This window comes from Rhinolophus sinicus, linkage group LG06, assembly GCF_036562045.2.
Source record: "Rhinolophus sinicus isolate RSC01 linkage group LG06, ASM3656204v1, whole genome shotgun sequence".
Classification (NCBI taxonomy): Eukaryota; Metazoa; Chordata; class Mammalia; order Chiroptera; family Rhinolophidae; genus Rhinolophus; species Rhinolophus sinicus.
In genome coordinates, this window is record NC_133756.1 from 128,490,165 (window position 1) to 128,513,425 (window position 23,261).

Sequence of the window (23,261 nt, forward strand, 5' to 3'; positions counted from 1 at the left end):
CAGTGGTTTTAGCCAAAGAGAAATCAGTAATTTAAGGACTTGAAGATAAAACAAGAAACGATGAAAAGGCAAGTCCAAGATGGGGAACCTGGGAAAATAGTGGTTTCGTAGACATCAGGAAAGGTGGGAGATATTCAGCAATTCGCAGCCATCTGTGTGCGCTAAGAGTGCACAGTATGTCACTGTATCCTGCCGTTGAGGAGCTTATGATCCAGGAGGGAGAAGGTTGGTTCACTCACACATCTACAGAACTAGGCAGTACAGGCCAAAAGCCAAAAGCCTGCTGGGCCGTGGAGGGGGCCCCAGGGGACCCAAAAGCTGCATCCATCCATGTAGGAGCTAAGAGCTGGCAGCCACACAGCTGCCATGTACTCTACCTGAACTTGAGCTTCAGTGCCCGGCCATGGCTTCCTTTCCTGAAGTCCTTAGCCCGACAAGTTCATGTGGATGTACAGCTCTAAGTCTGCCCTTCTGTACGCCTGCTATGCTGAGAACTATGCCAGCTGAGAAGGGCCCGGATCCATTTTTCATCACCTGGTGCCTGACAAGACGACGACTAGACGATTGATGCCACTACCTACTGTTGCACAGCTCCTTTCCAGGTGTGGCTGAGCCTTCATTTCCTAAGAGCATTGACTAGCTAAACAGTGTCTGTAGAGAAGAGGATAAACTATTTGCTGTGGATTCTAGCTCAAGGTATCAAAGATAGAGACTAAACTTCTAAAGTCCTCTCCAACCATGAGATCTGGATTCTGTCAGGAAATGAAACTGGCCACTTGCTTGAAATTCGAACCTGAAATCCAAACCCTAATCCAAGGGCTTTGTCAGTGAGATGCTTGACTGCAGGGTCTGCGTTCCATATCAGGGGCCTATGGGATACATCCAGTTCACTGCCTGTTTTTGTAAATAAAGGTTTATTGGAACACAGTCACACCCATCATTTATGTATTGTCTATGGCTGCTTTCAAGCTACAATGGCAGAGTCAAGGAATTGTGACGCAGTAGCTACTATCTGGCTCCTTACAGAAAAAGTTTGTCAGTCTCTAGTCTAGATCTTCATCCTTCTTCTCACCCCCATCCCTCAACAAAACACACATACTCCACTGAAAAAACGGCAAGGCAATGTAACCCCTCTTTTCTCTGACAGGATAAGAGGGTCATCACCTTCCAGCTGTGGCTCCAGCCCACTGAACATCACGAGTACACCTCCCCCTGATGCCTGTTCTCCAGGAGGCAAGAAGGTAAGGTATCTGATGACTCTTAGACTGAGGCCTGTCTTAATCTGGGGAGCATCTTGCCCAAGTTCTGAAATATTGGGGTGAGAGTATATAATTACAATTGTGGTTGCTGAAACAAGTGGACGCTTTTTTCCTCCTTGAAGGAAATGCATCTGTGTGAGGCTAGGTACAGAGCGTAGTGACAGAACTAAGGTGGCTTGCAGACATCCTTAGAGGATTCTTTCTGCGTGAGTGGGGGAAGGTAGGAAGAGATTAAGGAATGGGGAGCTATCGGTCCATTGCATCCAGGGAACAATTCATGAGCTCCTGTGGGGAAGGATTAGTGAGTACCACACATAGGAAACTATCTAGTTCTCTGCCAGTTTGCAAGGGAGAAAATACCATTAGTGTCTAGTGCAGACGTGGAAACAGCAGTGCTTGGGAAGGCAAGCCACGCTTTTGCAGTTACAGCGTACTTGGGGATATGCCACCTGGGTTTCCTGTGGCGTGACAGCATGGGTTCACGCGGTTTATCAATCGTCAGCGCTAATGAAGAGCCAGACTGCACTATAAATAGGCTTGGAAACCACTCATCTCTTTCATTTTTGCCGGAGAACTTGCAAGCCTAGGTCCGTGTTAATTGTAACTCATAAACCTATTTATAGTGCTTGATGATGAGAACAGGTTAGGATGCCCCAAGGGTGAGCATCTTTACACATATAGCCTTCCTTCCCCAATGTTCCAAAACATACAGAGAAAGATCAGTGATTTACGTAGCTGGGACTCCTAGGGCACAAACTGTTACCAAAAGCAGGACAAAGGTTTTCAAAGCTGGGCTGTTCAGAAGCTCAGGTTACCAGAGCCTCTGTGGTGCCGCCAGGTGGGATGGGGGCAGGGCCAGCTGGTGAGAAGCGTAAGGTCAGGACTCCTTCTTCTACCAGGTCAGCTTTACTTCTATTTTATGTATGAACTTCTGTAAAAGTTTCTGTTTGAAGTAAGGTTTTGCTCCTCCCACAAAAGGTTTCAAAGTCAATAAATGAATAGGGAAGAGCATGGTCAAAATAAGATAGACTTGGGTTTGAAGCCTGGCTTTGCCATATGCTACCTCTGATCCTGTACAATTTCTAAGCCCTAGTTTCCTTTATAATGGAGTTAACACAGATTGGGGGAGCCAGCATCTCTGCATATGAACTCCCGTTATGAGATAATATGTGAACGTGCCTGGCCTTTGTTAATGACTCAGATAATAGCATCGATAGATGGATAGATGGTCTGGGCTATGTACACCCCTCTGCTGCCTGCCTGCAGCCTGTGCTCTTAGCTCTGTTCTTATACCCCCCAGGTCCTTCCTTCATATTGGATCCACTATCTCCTTAGGGTGGTCTCCACTTCTCTACTTCTCAATTCAACATTTAGGCACTTGATTTCCTGGTATTACCAAGAATCCTACTGTTCTGTTTGGTAAGGTTATACACTCGAGTATAATGCTTAAATATTACTCAGGGAACTTTCCTATACATTGTCTCATCCTCACAACTTTATAGGTGACAAAATCCAGGCTCCCAAGTGTTAAATGATTAGCCCAGCATGTTACTAAGTGTGGTTCCAAACTAAGTTCAGGTCTCCTGACTTCTGATTCTTTTCACACCAAACAACTGCCAGAGATGTAAGAGTGTCCTCTGCATCACAAAGCTCCAAGTATTTTTAAAGCATTTATGAAAAAATTTTCCTTTTCTTTGGGCTTATAACAGAGGGTCTGGGAGAAGAAATTCTGAATGCATTCTCAAGTCCTTAGCAGCAGGACTTATAAGACCAGCCTAAACAAGATGGAGTTAAAAATGACACCAGCACTAAACAGTACACCAAAGTCACAATGCTTCTTCCAGCCCTTCCCAGTCACTTTCAAATTTGGCAGGTCCCAAAATGAGCTGTTTAGTCTACCAGTTGTTTTAGTCAGGGTTAACTAAAAGGGGGAGGCTAAGTGAGCCTTGTAGGTGGCGGGCGAGTCTGGGCATCCAGAGGCACTGAGGAAGGTTCAAATAAAGCAGCAGTTCCCTAAGTGCCATCTGTGGTCTTTTTTAGGGGGAAGGGAAACCAAGATCCTTTCAGGGCTCTGCGAAGTCCAAACTATTTTCATAATAATGCTAGAACATTATTTTTCTCATTGTGTTGATATGTGAACCAATACTACAAAAGCAATGTTGGGGTAAAACTGCCGATGTTTTTGCAAAAATCAGGTCAGTGGCACCAAACTATACTAGTAGTCGTATTTTTCACCGCCATAAACTCACAATAGAAATTTTAAAGACCCTTTCATTTAAGAATGTCCTTAATGAAGCAGTAAAAACAAAACAAAACTGCTTTTATATTAAAAAAATCCTTGAGTAAATCTTTCTAATATTGTTACAAAATGGGAAGTATGCATAAAGCGCTGGTGCTGAGTACTGAAGTCTGGTTACCTGAGGGAAAAGCACTTGTGTGACTGTTTATGAGCTCAACGAACTGCTTTTTTCAGAGGACACCATTTTTACTACCGTGTTTCCCCGAAAATAAGACCTAGCCAGACCATCAGCTCTAATGCATCTTTTGGAGCAAACATCAATACAAGACCGGGTATAATGTAATGTAATGTAATATAATATAATACTGGGTCTTATATAAGACCAGGTATAATATAATATAATACAATACAATACAATATAATAGTGGGTCTTATATTAATTTTTGCTCCAAAAGACGCATTAGAGCTGATGGTCCGGCTAGGTCTTATTTTCAGGGAAACAAGGTATTGCAAACTATGTTATTCAGGCTTGGGTATTTAGCATACATTTTTGAAAATGAATAAAATGAATCTGTAACTTCACGGAAAACAACTGACAGTATTTGTTGCCAATGATGAAATTTTAGCTTTCAAGCAAAATTTAGAATTTTTGCAAAACTTGTATCTGTTCCTTTGAGCTTGACAGCTTTCTGAAACTTAAAAGATACTTCTGATGATATGGGTACTATTAACAGTGGTGATGTTTTGATGCTGTATAATGAAATATGTCAGCATTTGGAAGATCTGAATAACTCAGTGAACCAATATTTTCCAAATGACCGATGTAAGATGTTTTAAAATCATACAAAGGTAAAAAAGATCCATGCTAAGTGCCAAGATATAACAATGAATTTTAACATAACAGTACAAAAATTTCATTGATAATGGTTTCAGATTCCACACTGCAGCTAACCTTTTGAGAAATTTTCACTTGTTGAGTTTTGGTGTAATATCAAAGAAAAATACCCCAATTATTTGAAAAAGCAATTAAAATATACGTCCTTTTTCCGACTACATATCTATGGGAGACCAAATTCCTTCATCTACTACAATCAAACATAGCTATGCAGACTAAATGGAAAAGAAAATATGAGAATCCAGTTAAACTCTAAGCCAGACATTTGATTTTTTTTTAATGTAAAATGACACCTCTAAATTTTTCGTTGTTTAGGAAAAGTTATTTTTCATTAGAATGCTATTTGTGTTAATAGGTTTATATTTTTAAAATGTGTTGGTTTTAACTTCAAATATAGTAAATATTGGTAAGTATAGCCTACAGAAACAAGTTCTTCGGAGTCCTCAATCTCGAACTGCAGAGATAAACTTGTAATGCCACCTACTGGCCAGGCCTGAAATTACTGCTTCTCCCAAAATCCAAGCGGCTACCACACTTGTTTCCTCACCTACATCCAAATGCTTCTCAAAGCCTTTTCTATAATGTGACTCACCCAGGGGAAGGAGGCTGGGAGCAGACAGAAGGAGAGTTCTGCTACTGAGGAGTGATGATAATGCTTCCCAGTGGCCTAGCTTAAGAACTGAAACCACTGGCTACTGAAGTCGGCACCTGTAGTGTAACGGGTGAGAGATTTACTTCTAGCGTTTTGTTGCTCATTTGTGACTCCTCAGAGCTGTCGCTCTTTAGTTTGTTAACAAGCCCTTATTTCTTCTTCAGCAATATGTGTGTCTCTAAGTTTTACTCCCTCACAGGGGACCTGCCTGGCCGGGCTCATGGAGGTTTCGTCCTTGGGCTGTGAGCATGGTCCAAGGTAAATGAAGGCTCTGGGGATGTTACTCAGCCTTTCAATTGCCTGTGTCGGCCGAACCTAATGAAGAGAATCGTTTTGGGGAGAGTTTTTTCCCTTTACTGTAACCATTCTTAACAGTTCTTGTTTGAAATCACCTAACAGGAGACTGAAGCCATTTGAAGCTTCCCCCCCACCCCTTCCTCCTTTCAACGTGCTTCATTTTCTTGGTGACACTGCATATGAGACTTATTGAAAATTTTGGTAATGTGCAAACTTCACTTTTGTTTGTAGATTTTAAATGGAGGGACTCCAGACATTCCTTCCAGTGGCCTACTACCAGGGCAGGCTCAGGAGAACCCAGGTTATCCGTATTCTGACAGTTCTTCTATTCTCGGTAAGTGGCACTCTCACTCATTTGCGTTGCAGGGAGCTTGCAAACATCTGGCACAAAGTTAGTTTTAATAACATGAATATACCAAATAAGCTAGTTCTAGATAAATTTGGTAAGAACAAAGTAAAGGTTTAAAATTTGTCTTACCAAAAGATTTAAAAGTTGGGTTTCATCACTGAGTTCTGGTGAAGGTCCAAGTTTATGTGTGGAACTCGGGGAGACACGGCAGCCTGGACAGTAGGCTTTCCCCCACCACCTGGGACATAATCTCTTCAAAGGCAAAGCAGATCAGAGGAAAAGGTTCAGAGATCAAGTCCAGAAGGGTGATCAATAAGCATTTCAGAGGGTATTCAAAGTTACTGAGTGATGAAGAGTTTGCTTCTCTCGTCCCTCCCATCTTTTTCTTATCTTTCTAGGTCTTTTTTCCCTAATCTCTGCCTTCCTATTTGTCTTTCCTTCTGTAACTCCGTCCTTGTAATTGGTTATATAATATCAGAATATTAAAATGAGATCAACTCAAATGGTTTTTCTCTTTAATGAACTTAAAGCACTCTGTTCTTCAAAAGTGGTTCCTTCCCTCTGAAAAATTCCAAAGTTAAAAACAATCTGGCAGCGCAGCCCCAAAGGTAGCCTCTCAGCCTTCTCCCTCGGCTGTCCGGTACAACTTCAACTTAGGAAAAGTGTGCGTAGGAACGGCTTACGAAAGGCACACACACTGCGCTGTTAGTGCCAACCAGGCTTCCTCTCCTCCCACAGGCGATAACCCTCACATAGGCATCGACATGATAGACAACGACCAAGGCTCCAGCAGTCCCAGCAACGACGAAGCAGCAATGGCCGTCATAATGAGCCTCTTGGAAGCGGACGCTGGGCTGGGTGGCCCTGTGGACTTCAGCGACTTGCCGTGGCCGCTGTAAACACTACATGTTGCTTTGGCAACACTACAGTATCAAAGTGCATTACTGGTGGAGTTTTACAGTCTGTGAAGCTTACTGGGTAAGGAGAGAACAGCTTTTATGTGCTGTCTTCATAAAAGCCATCTCAGAGCCATTGATACAAGTCAATCTTACTATGTGTAACTTCAGACAAAGTGGAACTAAGCCTGCTCCAGTGTTTCCTCATCATTGATTATTGGGCTAGCTGTGAATAGCTTGCATTAATTGTATATTTTGGATTCTGTTTGTGTTGAATTTTTTAATCATTGTGCACAGAAGCATCATTGGTAGCTTTTATATGCAAATGGTCATTTCAGATGTATGGTGTTTTTACACTACAAAGAAGTCCCCCATGTGGATATTTCTTATACTAATTGTATCATAAAGCTGTTTATTCTTCCTTGTAAGAATCCTTTACTATAAATATGGGTTAAAGTATAATGTATTAGACAGTTAAATATTTTTAATAAATGTTTCCCTTGTTCTATAAATATTGTTCACATTTCAAATAATTAGAAAACAAATCTGCTCCAGGGCTGGATCACCAATTTCCTACAGCGAGTCTCAAGGACGACCCATGCCAGTAACATTCATGCCCTTCTGGCCTTCCTAACAAGTCTGGGACTGACATAGTTTCCCTGTGTTAAAAGCTTGGCTGTATTGTTAAAATAGTTAATCTCCAAATTGTTGCAATTTAAATTTCTGAGAACAAAGATGTTACTGTTTAAAGACAAAATTCAAACCTCTGAAATTACAAATGCAAGATTAGATGTAACAAATTGGCTTCTCTACTACTCCTCAATTGTATGGCTTCTAACATTATGTGACCCAGACCTTAAATACTTTGATTCCTTCTTGAACTGGGCCACAGAATATTAAAAAATAGTGTTTGTATGAATAATATGCTAAGCAGAGCAGCAGAGTATAACGGAAAAAGCCCCGAACCAGTATCAGAAATTGGCTCTGAAAATTAAGGTTACGGTATGACCTAGCAAAGATTTTTCACCCTTTACATCAGGTAGAACTAGAAAACATTCTCTTTTCAGATCTAACATTGTTTGGATTTATAGTATTTTATAATTAGTAAGGAATCTAAGTGCCTCACCACACATACATGAAATTGGAGTTCCTTGAGCTACTGTTTTCTAGTTACAAGACAGGAATTCTGCTAATTATGAGACTAAAAATGGTCAAGGTTATAAAGTTGATCAGAAACATTAAAACAATGGAATTTTATTTTGATGAAAAATTCGAGTTTACAATCATTTTAGTAAATGAAGAGCAAACACTTCATTTTCCTATTCCATAACTCTTAAGAAAAACAATCATTAGTAAATAAATATCTGTGAACAGATTAAGGGTAAGGCAGACTGGATAATAAACCACCCCTGCTGTTCACACTCCCTGCATGTGACTCACTCTGACAGGGTGAAAACAGCACTGGAGATAAACTGAAAAGATAAGATATGGGCACTGAATCTCATTCTAGTCATTCAAATAAGCCCAATGATAAATACTTATTTTTTGCTCATCATGGGCAGTAAACTATACACTTTCACTGAAGGAATACTTTGATAGAAGCACTTAAAAGTTATATTGTGCATCACAACTATAAAAATGGCTTGAACAGTTCCATTTAACCACCATTTATAAAGTGCAACTATATAATATTCTGCATTTTATCTGGGGTGTGACGAATATCAATCTAGACTGAAAGGACACCAGCTGCCAATTTCCACTGCTGAAAAGACTTAGGTGTGTGAAAAAGGACTGTTCCCCCCATACAAAGAACCAATTTTACAAACTTACTGGTAAACAAATACATTTATATAACGGGAACCTCCGGATGCTGGAGTTGTACTCATTTAAAAAACCATTCCGCTACCTTTGGTCTTTAAAAAAGCCCACACTGCTGCATCCTAGACACGTGCACGTCATGATGAAGAGCCGCCTTGCAGTGCAGGATGAGGACGATGGCGACGGCAGCGTGAAGAGTAGCATGCTATGGTTTCAGGGACATGAGCATCACAGCACGGGGTTCTGTGCGTCAGCTTCGAGGTCATTGTTGCCTGAAGGGGGCTGGATTGGGAGAATATCCAGCTCATCCACCTGCGGAGTTGGGTGCATGACGACCAGCTGGTCCTGGGGAATGTCTGCTGCAGCTGCTGCAAGGTTGGTGATAGATTTACTCTTTACACACTGAAAGTCTACGTGCCGACTCTTTCCCTCTTCCTTCTCCCAGGACATTCGAATAAAGGGTCTTTGGACATAGTTGTAAATCACTTCTGGGCGGCCCCCAGGCCTTTTCTTTACTTTTTCTTTATAGGTAGGATAACCTGGAGGAGAGGAAGGTTTTAAAAACTGAGGACGCGCGCACACACAGGCACACACACACGCCCCGCTCCCCTATTTCTCACCCAATTTAGCCCAAAGAGGGCTTTTCTGCTGTAGCTCCTGAACAAACAAATTAAAAACAAAGAAAACCAATTTCCCATCCCCTTGGTCATCAGTACAACAGCCAGAAACTGAAATCCTACTGATGTAATTCACAAAACCGTCCACCACCATCCTCTCAGCTACACAATACACCAGCCACCAGAAAAGCGTTCTTTAAGAGCATGGAGGGGGTGGGTCCCAAATAAAATGGTATCTCGTGCATCTTGGGCTCTGTGTATCCTTAATATCCCTGAATCCTTCTCTTCACAGGATTATCTGGCCTCAAGGCCTAAAATTTACTGCCACATTCACCTTCTACGTTCCTTAAACCTAAATCTCATCTTTACATTGCTCTGGGTTTGCTTTCCTTTTCGGGGTCAATGACAAAGCGCCATAGAGCTCCCCAACTTCACTGGTTCTAGGTATTTCTGTACCCAGATCATCAAAGCCAGGATTTTAACCCCACATATCATTTTAAAGTTCCTGCTCCCAACAACGAAGCAGTTCATTTAGATTGGCAATTCCAAAGCAGCTTTCCCTCATTAATTGTATCTTCCTCCTCTTGTATTAGAAGCACTGAAAAGTAACAACTAGTAAGGACAATCCTAGTTTGGGAAACGTTTTAGTCATTTACCAGGGAAGGCAATTTCTCCAAAGACATACTCTCCTTAGAAGTTATTTGAGTCCTTTCCCTCCTTCCTACTAGCAAGAGTTGCTTGTACAGACCAGGGCAAACATTTTCTGTGCAAGGCCAGAGAGTAAATATTTCAGGCTTGTGGGCCATATGATTTCTACTGCAACTATTCAACTAGGCCACTGTAAAATACAATCAGCCACAGACAATACATAAATGAGCATGTCTATGTTTCAATAAAACTTTATTTATAAAAAAACAGGCAATGGACTGGATTTGGCCCATGGGCCATAGTTAGACCAGAGTGAGAATCAGAAGAAAATAGAAAGGTCTCATCACATAGTAGGGACTCAGGGATTCCTGCATAAGGGGATGTATGTAGGCATCATTGTAATTAGTATATTAGGCCACGTGTGGAGTGTGTGTGTGGCTGAGGTGAGGAGGGTACAGTGGCAGGCAGAGCTGAAAACCTTTGCAAGCCCTTCTGCAGAACGTTTCCTGCATTCCAGTCAACTACTACCTGAAGGGCAGTGCTAGAGATCAGAAAGATCCCATCCTTTCCCCTTGTCCTGGATTCCTCTTGAACTATCAGAAAATCTTTAAAAGTTCCATCTCATCGTATTCCAATCTGTCCTCCATACAGAATCAGCACTTGCTTAAAAACTACAAATAGTTTCCTCAGGATTAAAGGGGAAGGTGCATACTCCATGCCACAGTATATAAGGCTTTTTTATAACCCAGTTGCAACCTGTTTGTCATCAGGCTTCAGCTCAGATGTCTCCTCCTGACAGACCCGTCCCTGTCCTCCCGATCTCAAGTTGCTTTCCCTCTAGCTCTGAGACCAAGCAGCTAAACCCCACTGCTTGTAAAATGACAGAAGACACAGAAGTGAAACTAATGTGTCAGCAATTCCACTACTTTTCTAAGTCCAAAGTCTCTTCCTCTTCCTGCGAAGACCCTGTTTCTGGTCATTCTTCCCCATATGTCTCAGCAGACCATTATAGTTAAGTCCTCACTTAACACTCAATAGGTTCTGTAACTTGAAGCAAACAACATAATGAAACCAATTTTATCACAGGCTAATTGATATAAACAAGAGCTGAGTTCCTGTGGCATCCCGTCAGCGTTGTAATGAAATTAGGAAGGCCTGCTGCACTGTCATCTCCCAACAGCTCGACTGGGCCAATGATCAACACCATTATCTTCATTTTTACCATCACAACCATACTGAGAAATGACAACATGCCAGGCCCTGTTTTTAAGTGTTTTTCATGTATGCACTCATTCTATCCTCACAATAGCCCTATAAAGTATTCATTAATACCCCATTTTAGATGAGGAAATTGAGGCACAGAGAAGTTAAGTGCCTTGGCCAAGGTCATACAGCTATTAAGTCATAACATTTGAGCACAAACAATCTGGCTCCAGAACTTTTATTCTTGACACTATGCCATGTTACGCCAAGAAAAATATTTTTAGTAAGGGCACTTTAAAATAAAAGAAGTATCTGACATGGCATTTGGAAAAATTCATTTAAATCATAAAGTAAAAAGCAATCTAAAAATGTATGGGCTTAGTCAAAAAATGCATCAGGGAAAGCTACAGAAGATAAATTCATCTCTCTCATATTGCTAGGGAATCTTATGGAATAAAAATTTCCAATGGTCTTCTATTTATCTTCTCAAATAACGGAAGCTGATTGTTATTTATAGGTGTACTGCATGATCATTCAATAACAATTTGTCTGAGATTTTCTCAAAGTATTCAAACTATATTCTAAATGAGATCCAATTTTTTAACCTTGTTTTTTTCAAAAGAAAATTAACAGAAAATAATGAAAATGTCTTACCTTCTATTCCCAGTCTAATCTTCTTAAGACCCCTCTCCTTCAAAACTGATTTGGCCACATCTCTGTTTTCAATGTACTTGAAAAATCTATATAATTTTGTGCTATAAATAACTGGAAATAAAAAGACAAAAACGCTTTATTAAAATCAAAGTATCTGGACATGAAAAGTTTATCTTGATCATCAAAGGGGCCTGACAACCCTAAAAGCCCAAATAGTGGATGCAGTGATGCCAAAGGATGACTAGCCAACATGACAGGATAATTCAGTACAGTTAATGTATAAGCAAATGTCTACTTAAGTTGAAACAAGAAAAGCTTTCATAACCAATCAGGTAACCCAATCCATAGGAAGAATCTCCTTCTGAAAGATATATCATATACAAACTTTTTGGAATAGGATCTGCCCCAATTTCTTCAATAAGGGAACCAAAGGAAGATATTAGGATCACATCATTATCAAGCAGGCAAAGTAAAGGACTTTGCTGTGATGCCTACAAGGCCTTGTCTGGAGAGGGAAAAAATGCCTTGTCAGAGAGTACAAGATGGATACATCTTACATTTCATGGATTGAGCAACTATTAATAACTCCCCAAAAAGGCAAAGACCCTCCCCACAAACTGTTTTCCATTCAGGCGAACAGCCCCATTTAATACTGATGTTAAAAATGGCAGATTCGAGCATGTTCTGCCCAGGTTAGTCTGTTTAGAGCAAACTGGCTTTGCAAAGGACAGACATTCCACTGACAACATGTTGAGTCTTCGAAATGTGCTGGGAACTTCAGGGAGTTAGACTGATGGACCTTCCTCGCCTTCTCTCTTTCAGGTGGAGTTATCTCCCTTAAAAGGTGAACTGCAAAGGTTTTTTCAAAAAAAGAAAAACACACTCACAAACCAAACATGCTGGTTTAAGAGCCAATAAAAGGAAAATACGTATACAGATGCTACTCATGGGGTAAATCTGTGATCATTAACTACGTCTTTAAGATTACTGATATTTTAAAATAAATTCTTTTTTGACATCTCAGAATGGATGGTGTCATAATGTCACATTTAGGAAAATCAGGCTGAAGAGGCTATCGCTGTCTCCTTAAATGCATCTTCTTTAGGTTGGAACATCTTGACACAGAATGAAACATTTAGACAAATTAAGTAAAAATGTTATCAGTCCTGTTAAGCTTCAAAGCTTAAGATAAAAAAATAAATAAGTAAACCAAAAAACACTGAAATGGAAAGCTCAACAACTGAAAAGGAAAAGCCAGGTGTTATCATAATTTCTCTATCACTGTAACGTCATTTCTGTGTTCTATGATTGGCTCTACTCTCTTCGAGTCAAACTTTTTGAAAACTAAAATACAAATTGTAAGTTTGTTCATTCCTCTCTCAACAGAAAATAATGTAATAGATTTCTCTGAATTTTCTCTTTCATTTTTTCAAATTTTTATTCCACATATTATCATAGAAAACCATTGTCAGCAAAGAGCCTAGGAATGAGGAAATAGCAACAGAAATGTCTGTTACTACAACTGTTGAATCACAACACTCATTTAAGTACATAATGCAAAGAAAATATCTCAATGTAAATTTTGAAAAGTGCTACCATAATTCGTTCAAATAATCTTTGAAAATCTTTAGAAGTCAAAAAGAATACCACTTGGAGTCTTTATTTTGTTTTTAAACAAGGGTATGTAAAATGGAAAAAACATTAAAGGGTTTAGGTACGTTCTATTTTCCTGAACTTTTCACTTAAATCTTAATCCTTACTGAGTCAAATCGGACTGGATTACAGAACAAGATGCTGGCCTATTTCACCTAGCTTTCCAAATCATTTTCAACTCTATCTTCTCCATCTATGAAACTGGATAAAAATACTGTATTGGGTTCATCAAGAAAAACAATATAAGATACATTTTCTAACAAAAAAAAATAATCAAAAGGCTCTAATTAGAAAAAGTTTGAAAGTATAGTAAGAAAAAAGTTGGTCATTGCTACTCAAGATACGCTATTTTGGTCAGAGATACCTAACTATAGTTCCACAAAACTTTCTGAAGGGTCACTGTATCCTCCAGAAACACAATGATACTTAAAAAGGAACATCTTAGAAATTAAAGTCACCCTTGAAATCAATGAGTTGAAGCTTCTCATTTTATACACAGATAAAAACTCATCTTAAAAAAAAAGCTTAGTTTTTATAATCTACTATTCCAGGATCTACTTCTCTAGGATGCTTCCAAATGCAAAGAAAAAAATCCATCAAGATCCAGATACTCAACAAAGAGCAAATCATCTCTGTGCGTGTCAGGGGTGGGCACACTTCTTCTGTACAGGGCCAGATAGTCAATACTTTGGGCTTTGCGAGCCATGCGGTCTCCATTGCAACTACTCAACTCTGCCATGGTAGCACAAAAGCAGCCATAGACAATACATAAAACCTCATTTATAAAAACAAGCAATAGGCTGGATTTGGCCTAGAGGCCATAGTTTGCTGACGCCTGGTGTACTTGAGAATTCAATGTACTTTCTTTATAAAAACTGTCCTCTGATTCAATAGCATAAAATAGAGAATTGGGTGTGACTGAAGAGAGCAAACATGCCACAATACTCACTCTGTGAATACTCTTCTCCCATCTGTGGTGGGTACTCTTCATCCCAATCAACGACATCATCGTCCGTAAGCACCACTATGTGGCATTCTCGTTCCCCACTCTGGGCACTCGCTACCATCAGAGGTAGGATCATTTCTTCCAGATAAAATTCAAACTGTCGACGAGCACCGTCATTTGATAACTCATGCATTAGGGCACCTGAAATGAAACCCACAAAAATCTTGAGTTTTTGGGGTGACTGATAAAACAAGAGCAGAAGCAACACACAAAACATGGAATTAGTTCAGCATCTACTTTGGGCCCCTACGGGTAACAGAGTGGTTATTCTCTAGTCAACAACAGTTTTCCTAGGAAGAGTTCTTACAGAGCTACAGAATATTACAGCAAAAAGGGCCAATAAAGACATCCAACAGTAAGCCCCTTCGTTTTACACATCATGAAGTAAACTGCCTAAGGTTAAAAAACTAATTTGCAAAATCAAAACTAAACTCGCCACCCGCACCCCCTTCCCTAGCCCAGGGCATTTTTTACTGTATCATGTTGTCTTCATCAGTATATGCAATTATATCTCAAAGTCAATATTAAGGACATTCTTCAGATACCCATATGATCTAAAATAGCTCCCATATTCCATGCCTCACGTTTTCTTTCTCATAAAATTATTCACAAATAGCATTAATATTTCAGTGTAGGAAGAGGGATGAGAAGAGAAGGGCCAGCTGGCTTGGGATAAGGAAGGCAAAAGGCCAAGCAAAATACAGCAAGGTACAGGAATTACACCGCAGAACTGACCCTAGAATTGTGAGGGGTAAAAGATACACTTCACGTCACCTTCCTTAGGTACAAGCATAATGAACAACTTCCCAAATACACAGGCACAAACTCACCTGCACTGACCTAATGTTTTTTCTCTTATTCCTCTTCCAATGGCAATGTCCCATCTCCTAAGACTCTACCATCTCAGAAACTACTGGGAAGGTTACAGGACACTAGAACTCACATCTGCATCTCCCAAGGGAGAGTGTTTTCCCCCCTACAACATGTTGTCTAATTATATAATAACTACCAATAACATATAATTATAATAAAATGATTAAGTAATTAACAATCTATATTATTATTATCTAGACGTGTTTCTCTCTCTAGGCAGGCTACTTCCCTTTTTGTTTTTACAATTCCATTTATAGCCAAACCCCTAGATGTTTCAACACATTCTCTTTGCCCTAATTTCTGAACCAATTAGGGCTTCCACACTCACTGCTTTAAAACTGCTCTCGCTATGGTCTCCAAATGACCTTCAGATTGTTAATGACAATGTATATTCTGATCCCAATCTGATTTGACTTCTCCGTTGAATCTCTCACAGGGATCACTCCCTCCTCCTCAAAATGCTCTCATTCCTAAGAATCTCTATACCAATTTGTCTGGTTTTCTTTCTCCTTTCTGGCTGTTTTTCTCTGGTCACCTTTACCAACACTTTCTCCTAGCTGTTCATTAAATACTGATATTTCTCAGGACGACTTTATTTTCTTCTCTCACCTTATGCTGACAATTCCCAAATTTATTCTTCTAATTCTGCTTTCTGTATTCTAGACGAATTATATTCAACTGCCTTCTGGAAATCTCCACTTGTATGCCACCTCACAGGCACTTCAAACCCACTCAATATATCCAAAATTGAATTTAATAGTCTCTGCCTCTCTGCAGTGTTTTCTAAATCAGTAATTAGCTTCACCATCCACTCAAGTTCTCAGCATCATCTCAAGAGTGCCTGGCATTAATAGGCACTTAAATATCTGTAGAATAAATCAATCAATCCTTGGTTCCTCTTTCATCTCTTAATTCAATCGTTCTCCAAATGCTATCAAGTCCACCTCTTAAATACATCCTGGATTGTGTCATTTCTTTCTCTGGAAGATGGTATCTTCCAAAGATAGCTGCAAAATCTCTTACGCCACATGCTTTTCTGCAATGTGACCTTCACGCCTTGCAAGAGGTGGCGTCTGATCCTCCTCCCCTTTGATTTAGGCTGGTCATATACTGACTTGCTCTTTACCCGGGGAGCACGGCAGAGGTGATGGTGCAGGGCTTGCAGTTTTACCTTGGTCTTGGGAATGCTCGCTCTCCAAATACTTCCTCTCTGAACTCAATCTCCAGACTTGGAGAAGCCCAAGCCACATGAAGAGGCTACATACATGTCCTCTGTGTGACAGTAAGAACTGACCCCAGCCTTTGAGTAATCCCAGTTCAGGTAGCAACAAGTCAGTGAAGAAGCCCCCAGCCTTTTAAGTCACCTCAGCCCTTCAATTCTTCACAAAATGAGGCTTCAGATATTGTGAAGCAGACATAAGCCACCTCTGTTGCATCCTGTCTGAATCCTTGATCCATAGAATAAAAATGATTATGCTACTACGTTTGGAATGGTTACACAGCAATAACGAGAACAAAGGCCATCTTCACTGCCCCCGCCACAGTGCAAATTATCGTTCATTCTCAGCCAAACTATTGTAAAACCTTCTCATGAAATTTCCCCAGCACTGGCTTTTGCCCCCTTATCTGTGGTTTTGTTTTCTGTGGTTTCAGATACCTGCAGTCAGCTGTGGTCAAAAATAATAAATGGAAAACACCAGAGAGAAACGATTCATACATTTTAAATTGTGCGCTGTTCTGAGCAGCGTGATGCAATCTCTGTCCAGCTCCGCCCCCCCCAGGACGGGAATCACCTTGTCCAGGACACACACTGTATACGCTACCCTCCCATGAGTCACAGCAGCTGCCTAGGTTATCAGGTGAACTGTCGCAGTAGCGCAGGGCTTGTGTTTGAGTCACCCTTATTTTACGTAATCAGGGCCCCAAAGCATAAGAAAAATGACGCTGGCAATTCAGATATGCCATCGAGAATTCATAAGTGTTTCCTTTAAGTGAAAAGGTGAAAGTTCCTGACTTCAGGAAAGAAAAAAATCATTTGCTAAGGTCGCTAAGACCTACAGTAAAAACGAATCTTCTGTGTGAAATTGTGAAGAAGGAAAAAGAAATTCATGCTAGTTTTGCTGTTGCATCTCAAATTGCAAAAGTTACAACCACAGTGCAATGGTAAGTGCTTAAGATGGAAAAGGCATTACACTTGTGGGTGGAAGACATGAACAGAAAATGTATATACATATATACGGTTTGGTGCTATCTGAGGCTCCAGGCATCCACTGGGGGTCTTGGAATGTATCGCCTTCAGGTAAGGGGGGACTACTGTAACTCATTTTCCCACAGCAGCCAAATTTAACTATGTGTCTCCTCCTAGTTTAAATCTTTCATGGCTGTACTACTCTTAGAATAAAGGTCCCAAATCCCCAACTTGAGCCATAAAGCCCTGTTATGTGAAAAAGGTTATAAATCAGTGTGAACAGTCCTTTAAAAAAATATTTTTAAAAATACTATCCACATATGGATGACTCCCACATATAAATATCTAGCCCTCATTTCTCTCCTGAACTCTAGACATGTATATCCAATGTCCCACACTCAACATTTCTACTGGGATGTCTAATAGGTATTTTAAACATAACATGTCCAAAATCAAGCTTCGAAACTTCTCCCATGAAGTCTCCATCTCAGTGAATGGTAACTCTATACTTCCAGTTTAAACATACTCTACACACAACAATAACAACAATATAAAAATATCAAAGAATAAACAAGACCAGAGTAAAAATAAGACATAAAAGAAAACCGAATAAATGGAAAGCCAGAGCAGTTGGAGTAGGAATCAGTATAATTATGTTCATTCTTCTGAAAAATTAACTTCACGGAATCGTAGGGAAAAGCTCAACATTTTTTAAATAATTTTTTTGAATGTCTAGAACAGACATAGGTCAGATTTCAGTATGTTTGAGCCTAAGGATTACTGAGAAGGAAAAACTAATGATACTAGAAAAGATGACCAGTGGAAGAGTTCTAAAAATGTATGAGGGGATAAAATAATTTATTCATTCAACAAATGTTTACTGAGTCCTTACTATGTGGCAGGCACTATGGACACAAAGTTAAAAAAGGTATAATCCCTGTCCTCCAGTTCGAACTGGTTTAGTGTTACAAAGTGAAAAATAGAGCAAGATAGAAATAGGCGTAGAGATGGAGAAAGAGACAGAGACGGAGATGGAGATGGAAATGGGGACAGAAAACACAAGTGTCTCTGTAGTTTGTGCCTCTGTTTCAGTGACTCCATAGGCAGGCTCTGCCTCGGATTTCCCTTTCTCAATAGGCTTGGATATAACTTCAGTGTTTTAGACTTTGGTTGCAGTCCCATTATCTTCCACAAGGATGGTGCCTTTCTTCCTGGACCTTCTGAATTGGAACTTTATTCAAACTTTAAATTTCATTTTCCATATCACTGTTACGCAAGGACACTGTATTTTCATTTCTTTTAGCTCTAGGCCTTCATTCCTGAGTTTAGCTCTCGTTCTCAAGACCTCTTCTGGATTACAGTGCTTACCTTAGGAAAGAACGGTATAGCTGAAGCAATGTACAGCCTATTTGGGGAGCTACCACTCACCACAGATTTCCCTTGGCTCCTGGTAAGTTCTACGACAGATGACTATGCAGTCAGTCCCTGTGCTGATCTTACCTATGAACATACCATTCCTTTAGCTTGGAACACACGTCCTCTTCCCTTTCCTCCAGAAGCTTCCTCAAGCCCCCACACCTGAGGTACAGTTCCCATGTGCTCATTTCGCATCCTATGCTTCCTCTAACACCATAATACAACTTCCTTGCTTATCCTCCACTGTACTACAAGCATCATGAGAAGGAACCTTGTCTTTTTTGTTCTTTTATATACCTAATATTTGGTATAAAGTGAGTGCTCAATAAAAATTCACAAAAGGACTGATTACTATGTAACCATTAAACAAACTGTTATTAAAAACTTTTTACTAATGCAGTTATTCACAATATATTTCCATGTGGAAATATAAAATAGCGTGTACAGTATGACCCTTTAATATTTTTCTTTTAATTTACTTTCATTTCCTAATTTTGCTACCTTATTTTTTAGCAAACCCGTATTTAACACTATGTGTCAAGCACTATTCATTTAATTTTCACAACAACCCTGTGAGGTAAGTGTTACTGTCTCCATGTTAAAGATAAAGAAACTAAGAAACAAGGTTTAAATAACTCGCCCAAGAAACTCAACTCTCTATTGAATAAACAGTACTTATTTGACTTCTTTTTAAGTGAAGAGACACACGTACACATTTTAGTGTAAAGTGCCATTACAATATTCAGAAAAGGCACTTATCTGCAGAAAAAAATTCATTTTTGGACTCAAGTCTACACCTACAGTATCCTTTTGTATTTTTATAAGACTATTTCTGTCTCTTCAAATTCTATTAGTTTTGTTTTAATAAAGTCTACAAGAATCTCTAAATTTTTAGTAACATATTACAAGTAATCTAGAAATAATTGTAAGTATTTAAAAGTCAAAAGTCTATTACATATGGCAACCATATTACACATATTTTACACCAAGATTCTTACCTACATTCCCTAACAGATAAATGAAACTTAACAGTGATGACGAGGTAAACTGTGTCCAAAGGATAACAAAACTAAAGTCCACATCATCTGTAAAAAATTCTAGTGTTTTTTTAAATCTGACAGTCACCAAAACTCAACATCTAATTGTATGAAGTTAAATTAAAATAGTCCCATGAATTAAAAAACACTAAACTTGACGTCAAGGATCTATAATTAAAATAATAAATGCTCATGATTTCTACTAAAAACACTTTTTAAGATGTAAAAACAGCAACTTTGTTCAAGTTTACAGATGTATGCTCCAGATGTCCAACTATTTGACTTTAAACTTTTAAATATCATTTACAGAGAAATGAACTCAGAGGGAGACCATCTGAATTTTATGGAAACTTTAAAGAATGTTTGGCAAAAATAAAATAGTACTTAGGCACAGACTTAAGGCCACTCATTTTCAGTATATGTGCTGCCGAAGCAAGCACAGGCCACTCATTTTCAGAGTTAGATCGTAAGCAAGCAAGGATAGTTATATTTAAGTATACAGTAGGTGCCTTAAAAATTTAAATAAAATTTCCCATTCACAGTTTCCAATACACCAATCTCTGAAAAGGTATGACTCCACTCTCTGCCAAGCTAGTGTTGAGTTTAGGTAATAAAAGTAACGATATGTCTGGAGCTAGCACAAGGTTATAACCACATATAGGAAACTTAAAAAATGGATTCCCACTGTATATAAAATAAAATGTAAGAACACTAGTTTGTATTAAAGACCTTCCATAATCTGGCCCACCTATTTATTCCCGTCTCCTTCTGGTTCTGATACAAACTAGGTTATTTACAAAGTGTACCTTCCCCATCTTTACTCCAAAAATCCCAACTCTTAGAATGACCTCCCTACTCTACTCTTTTTTAAATCATTCCTATTCCTTCTTTACTACCTGTCTCCTGTGAATTCTTCTCCAAACCCTCTAGCTGACAATAACCCCTCCTTCGTCTGAACTTCTCCAATCACTTAATATCCAAGTCAACATTTGATAATTTTCATAAACTATTTTGACTATATAATCACCTTTTTTTCTTAGGCATGGCATAACGGTGAAATGGTGGGGTGCTGAGGAGGAGGTGAGAAGAAAACATCAATCAAAGAGTTAGGATTCCTAAGTTCTAGACCTTGCTCTGAGACTATGCTTAACGTTCTTGAATGAAGTCATTTAACCCTTTGTATAAATGAGGACTAGGTAGTCAGTCTAAGATCTTTTTTGACAAATGCTGTTTTTGAGAATTATTTCTGTCTTCCATAGTAGCTTAGGATATTATCTTACATGGTAAATAGAAAAAAATTATGAATTTTTGGTTAATGCGCTCTAAAGAATGAAGTCAAACACCACATTTTAGCAAAGCCAGGGCTCCCAAGCTGAGAGGTAAAACATTAGCAACAAATGATAAAGGAAACAGTAGATGAAAATATAGGAGAGTCTATTAAAAAAATAAATTATGAAAGTTGAAAAAATGTTTTTGGAAAATTGCACAAGGAGCTCATAAACATGTCTATAAACTTCCATAAATAATCTTCATGGTATTAAAGTGCTTTACAATTTAATTAAACAAATATTTGAAGTCTAGATAAGTAGCACTATTTCAGTCTTTTCATTCCAATATAACTCTACAAACTACTCATACACAAAACGTCATACTTACTGAGATCTCTACATTTAATAGTGCTATATTCAAAAGAGATACAGAGATAGTCACATGCTTCTCTCAGTTCAGGAATAGATATGCCATCAGGACAACGGATTATTCCAGTTTTATAGTAATCCTAAAAAAAAGGCAAAGAACACATAAAACATCTAGTGCAGGAGATAACCAGAACTTATTACTAAGGTTGGGCTGGGAGCATTTTCAAAACAGTAGAGCTCTGAGATTTGTGAATTGCATATTTTAAGATTAGATGGGACCTCCGTTCACCTAACAACTATTTCATTTAACCAGTAAGAAAAATTTAGGCCCACATAGGTTCACTGACTCACCAAGTCATAGAATTACTTAATAGCAGACGTAAAATGAGACCGTAGGTTTCCCCATTATTTATGCATCTCTTCTCTTGACTACATCATGCTAATTCATATATATTTCCTCCGTAAGATATTTTTCTATATAACTACCATAAATTTTAAAAACTTTTTTGAAAAGGAAGTTGAATAGTATATTTTAAGTTACCTTAAATATTACCTAGAGAATTGAGCAAAATTTAAGGTTTTTAGGAAAGAATTTCAAAGTCATATCCAAGTATTAAAATATGTAAAACAGAAGGCACAATTAGATATTCTTCTTCCAAATACTATCCTTTCATGTTTCCCATATTAACTACAATCAATCAATAGTACTGATTCCCAGAATCTACTTAAAATGTTGTTAGGGCTGGCCCCAGATTACAAATAAGTTACTCCATAGCTGAGTTATAAACATTTTTCTTGTCAACTCCATTGGGGGTCAAAAGTAAGTACGGACAGCTGAAAAAAGTACTTTCTAAAAGATTAAGATCTGCCTCAAACTTCTCAAGGTTCAGAGTCACAGAAACATAATTTCTAAAGTTGATGAATCAGTGGAAATCAGTCATCATTGGATACTTGTCTGAGTACTAACAACCCAATCAAGATCAACTACAGTTGACCCCTGAACAACACCAGACTTAAGAGTACCAACTCCCTGTATAGTTGAAAATCTGCATATAACTTTTGACTCCCTAAACCTTAATCACCAATAGCTTACTATTGACCGGAAGCCAATATAGTTGATTCACGTATATTTTGTATGTTATATGTATTATATGCTGTATTCTTATAATAAAGTAAGCTAGAGAAAAGAAAATGGTATTAACAAAATCATAAGGACAAGAAAATTTATCTACATTATTTATTGAAAAAAATCCACAAATAACTGGATCCTGACTGCTCAAACCTGTGTTGCTCAAGGTTCAACTGTACTTTTCCTGTCCTGTACTGCAGGATCCTCCCTCCTTTCTTCCCCCAAACTATCTGAGGAATCCATATTTTCAGACTGTGGCATAAACGTAGCACACTGTAATCAAATCTTTATCACTGATTTAAAATTACAAGTAGGGACTCTGTATTACTAATTCAAATATTCCTCAAAATAAAAGGTGAAAACCTCAAAATAAAGGATTAAAACAAAGACGCTAACAAATACATTTCAGATATGAGTTTTAAATGTTCATAAATGTCCGTATTGCTATTTATGTACAATAAAATACTGAATTCAAATAGCCACATTCATTCTCAGGTAGCAAAAAACGATCAACTTCTTTAAGAGAATTACAAGGAGGAAGGAGTAACGTGACTCCATAAATGTTAACATTAAACCCTTAAAAGAATTGTTTATGCAGACCTAAGAGATGAATCATCCCATATCCTGTCTTCCCATCGGTCATAAAATTCATTTATTTATATCATATTGTCTCTATGTATTAAAATAAAAATAAACAGTATTTTTTTAAAAAAACAGTACCCTGCATACCTCCATAAAGATATCCAAAATAGAATTCTGATTTCAATTCAAGTACCTACCAAGAAGGGGTCATAT

General features: G+C 38.6%; 2 protein-coding genes across 21 annotated transcripts in view; one reads left to right on the forward strand and one right to left on the reverse strand.

The window, feature by feature from the left end:
* The window catches only part of BMAL1 (basic helix-loop-helix ARNT like 1), a 95,260-nt gene extending 88,161 nt beyond the window's left edge, over positions 1 to 7,099 (forward strand). For all 11 annotated transcript variants that reach the window (XM_019729475.2, XM_019729485.2, XM_074336021.1 and 8 more), the window contains 3 exons: positions 1,148 to 1,241; positions 5,574 to 5,676; positions 6,430 to 7,099. In XM_019729475.2, the coding sequence (XP_019585034.1) occupies positions 1,148 to 1,241; positions 5,574 to 5,676; positions 6,430 to 6,590 (358 nt within the window). In that variant the 3' untranslated portion in view covers positions 6,591 to 7,099. The remainder of the gene's footprint in view (positions 1 to 1,147; positions 1,242 to 5,573; positions 5,677 to 6,429) is intronic.
* A 726-nt stretch (positions 7,100 to 7,825) lies between these two features.
* Positions 7,826 to 23,261, reverse strand: part of BTBD10 (BTB domain containing 10) — a 64,900-nt gene continuing 49,464 nt past the window's right edge. For 7 of the 10 annotated variants that reach the window (XM_074336029.1, XM_074336024.1, XM_074336028.1 and 4 more), the window contains 4 exons: positions 21,357 to 21,477; positions 14,130 to 14,327; positions 11,528 to 11,638; positions 7,826 to 8,944 (listed from right to left, as the gene is read on the reverse strand). In XM_074336029.1, coding sequence (XP_074192130.1) covers positions 8,634 to 8,944; positions 11,528 to 11,638; positions 14,130 to 14,327; positions 21,357 to 21,477 — 741 coding nt within the window. In that variant the 3' untranslated portion in view covers positions 7,826 to 8,633. Of the gene's footprint in view, positions 8,945 to 11,527; positions 12,377 to 14,129; positions 14,328 to 21,356; positions 21,478 to 23,261 lie in introns of those variants that run through there. The other 3 variants (XR_012497526.1, XM_074336026.1, XM_074336027.1) reach the window with 3 other exon arrangements.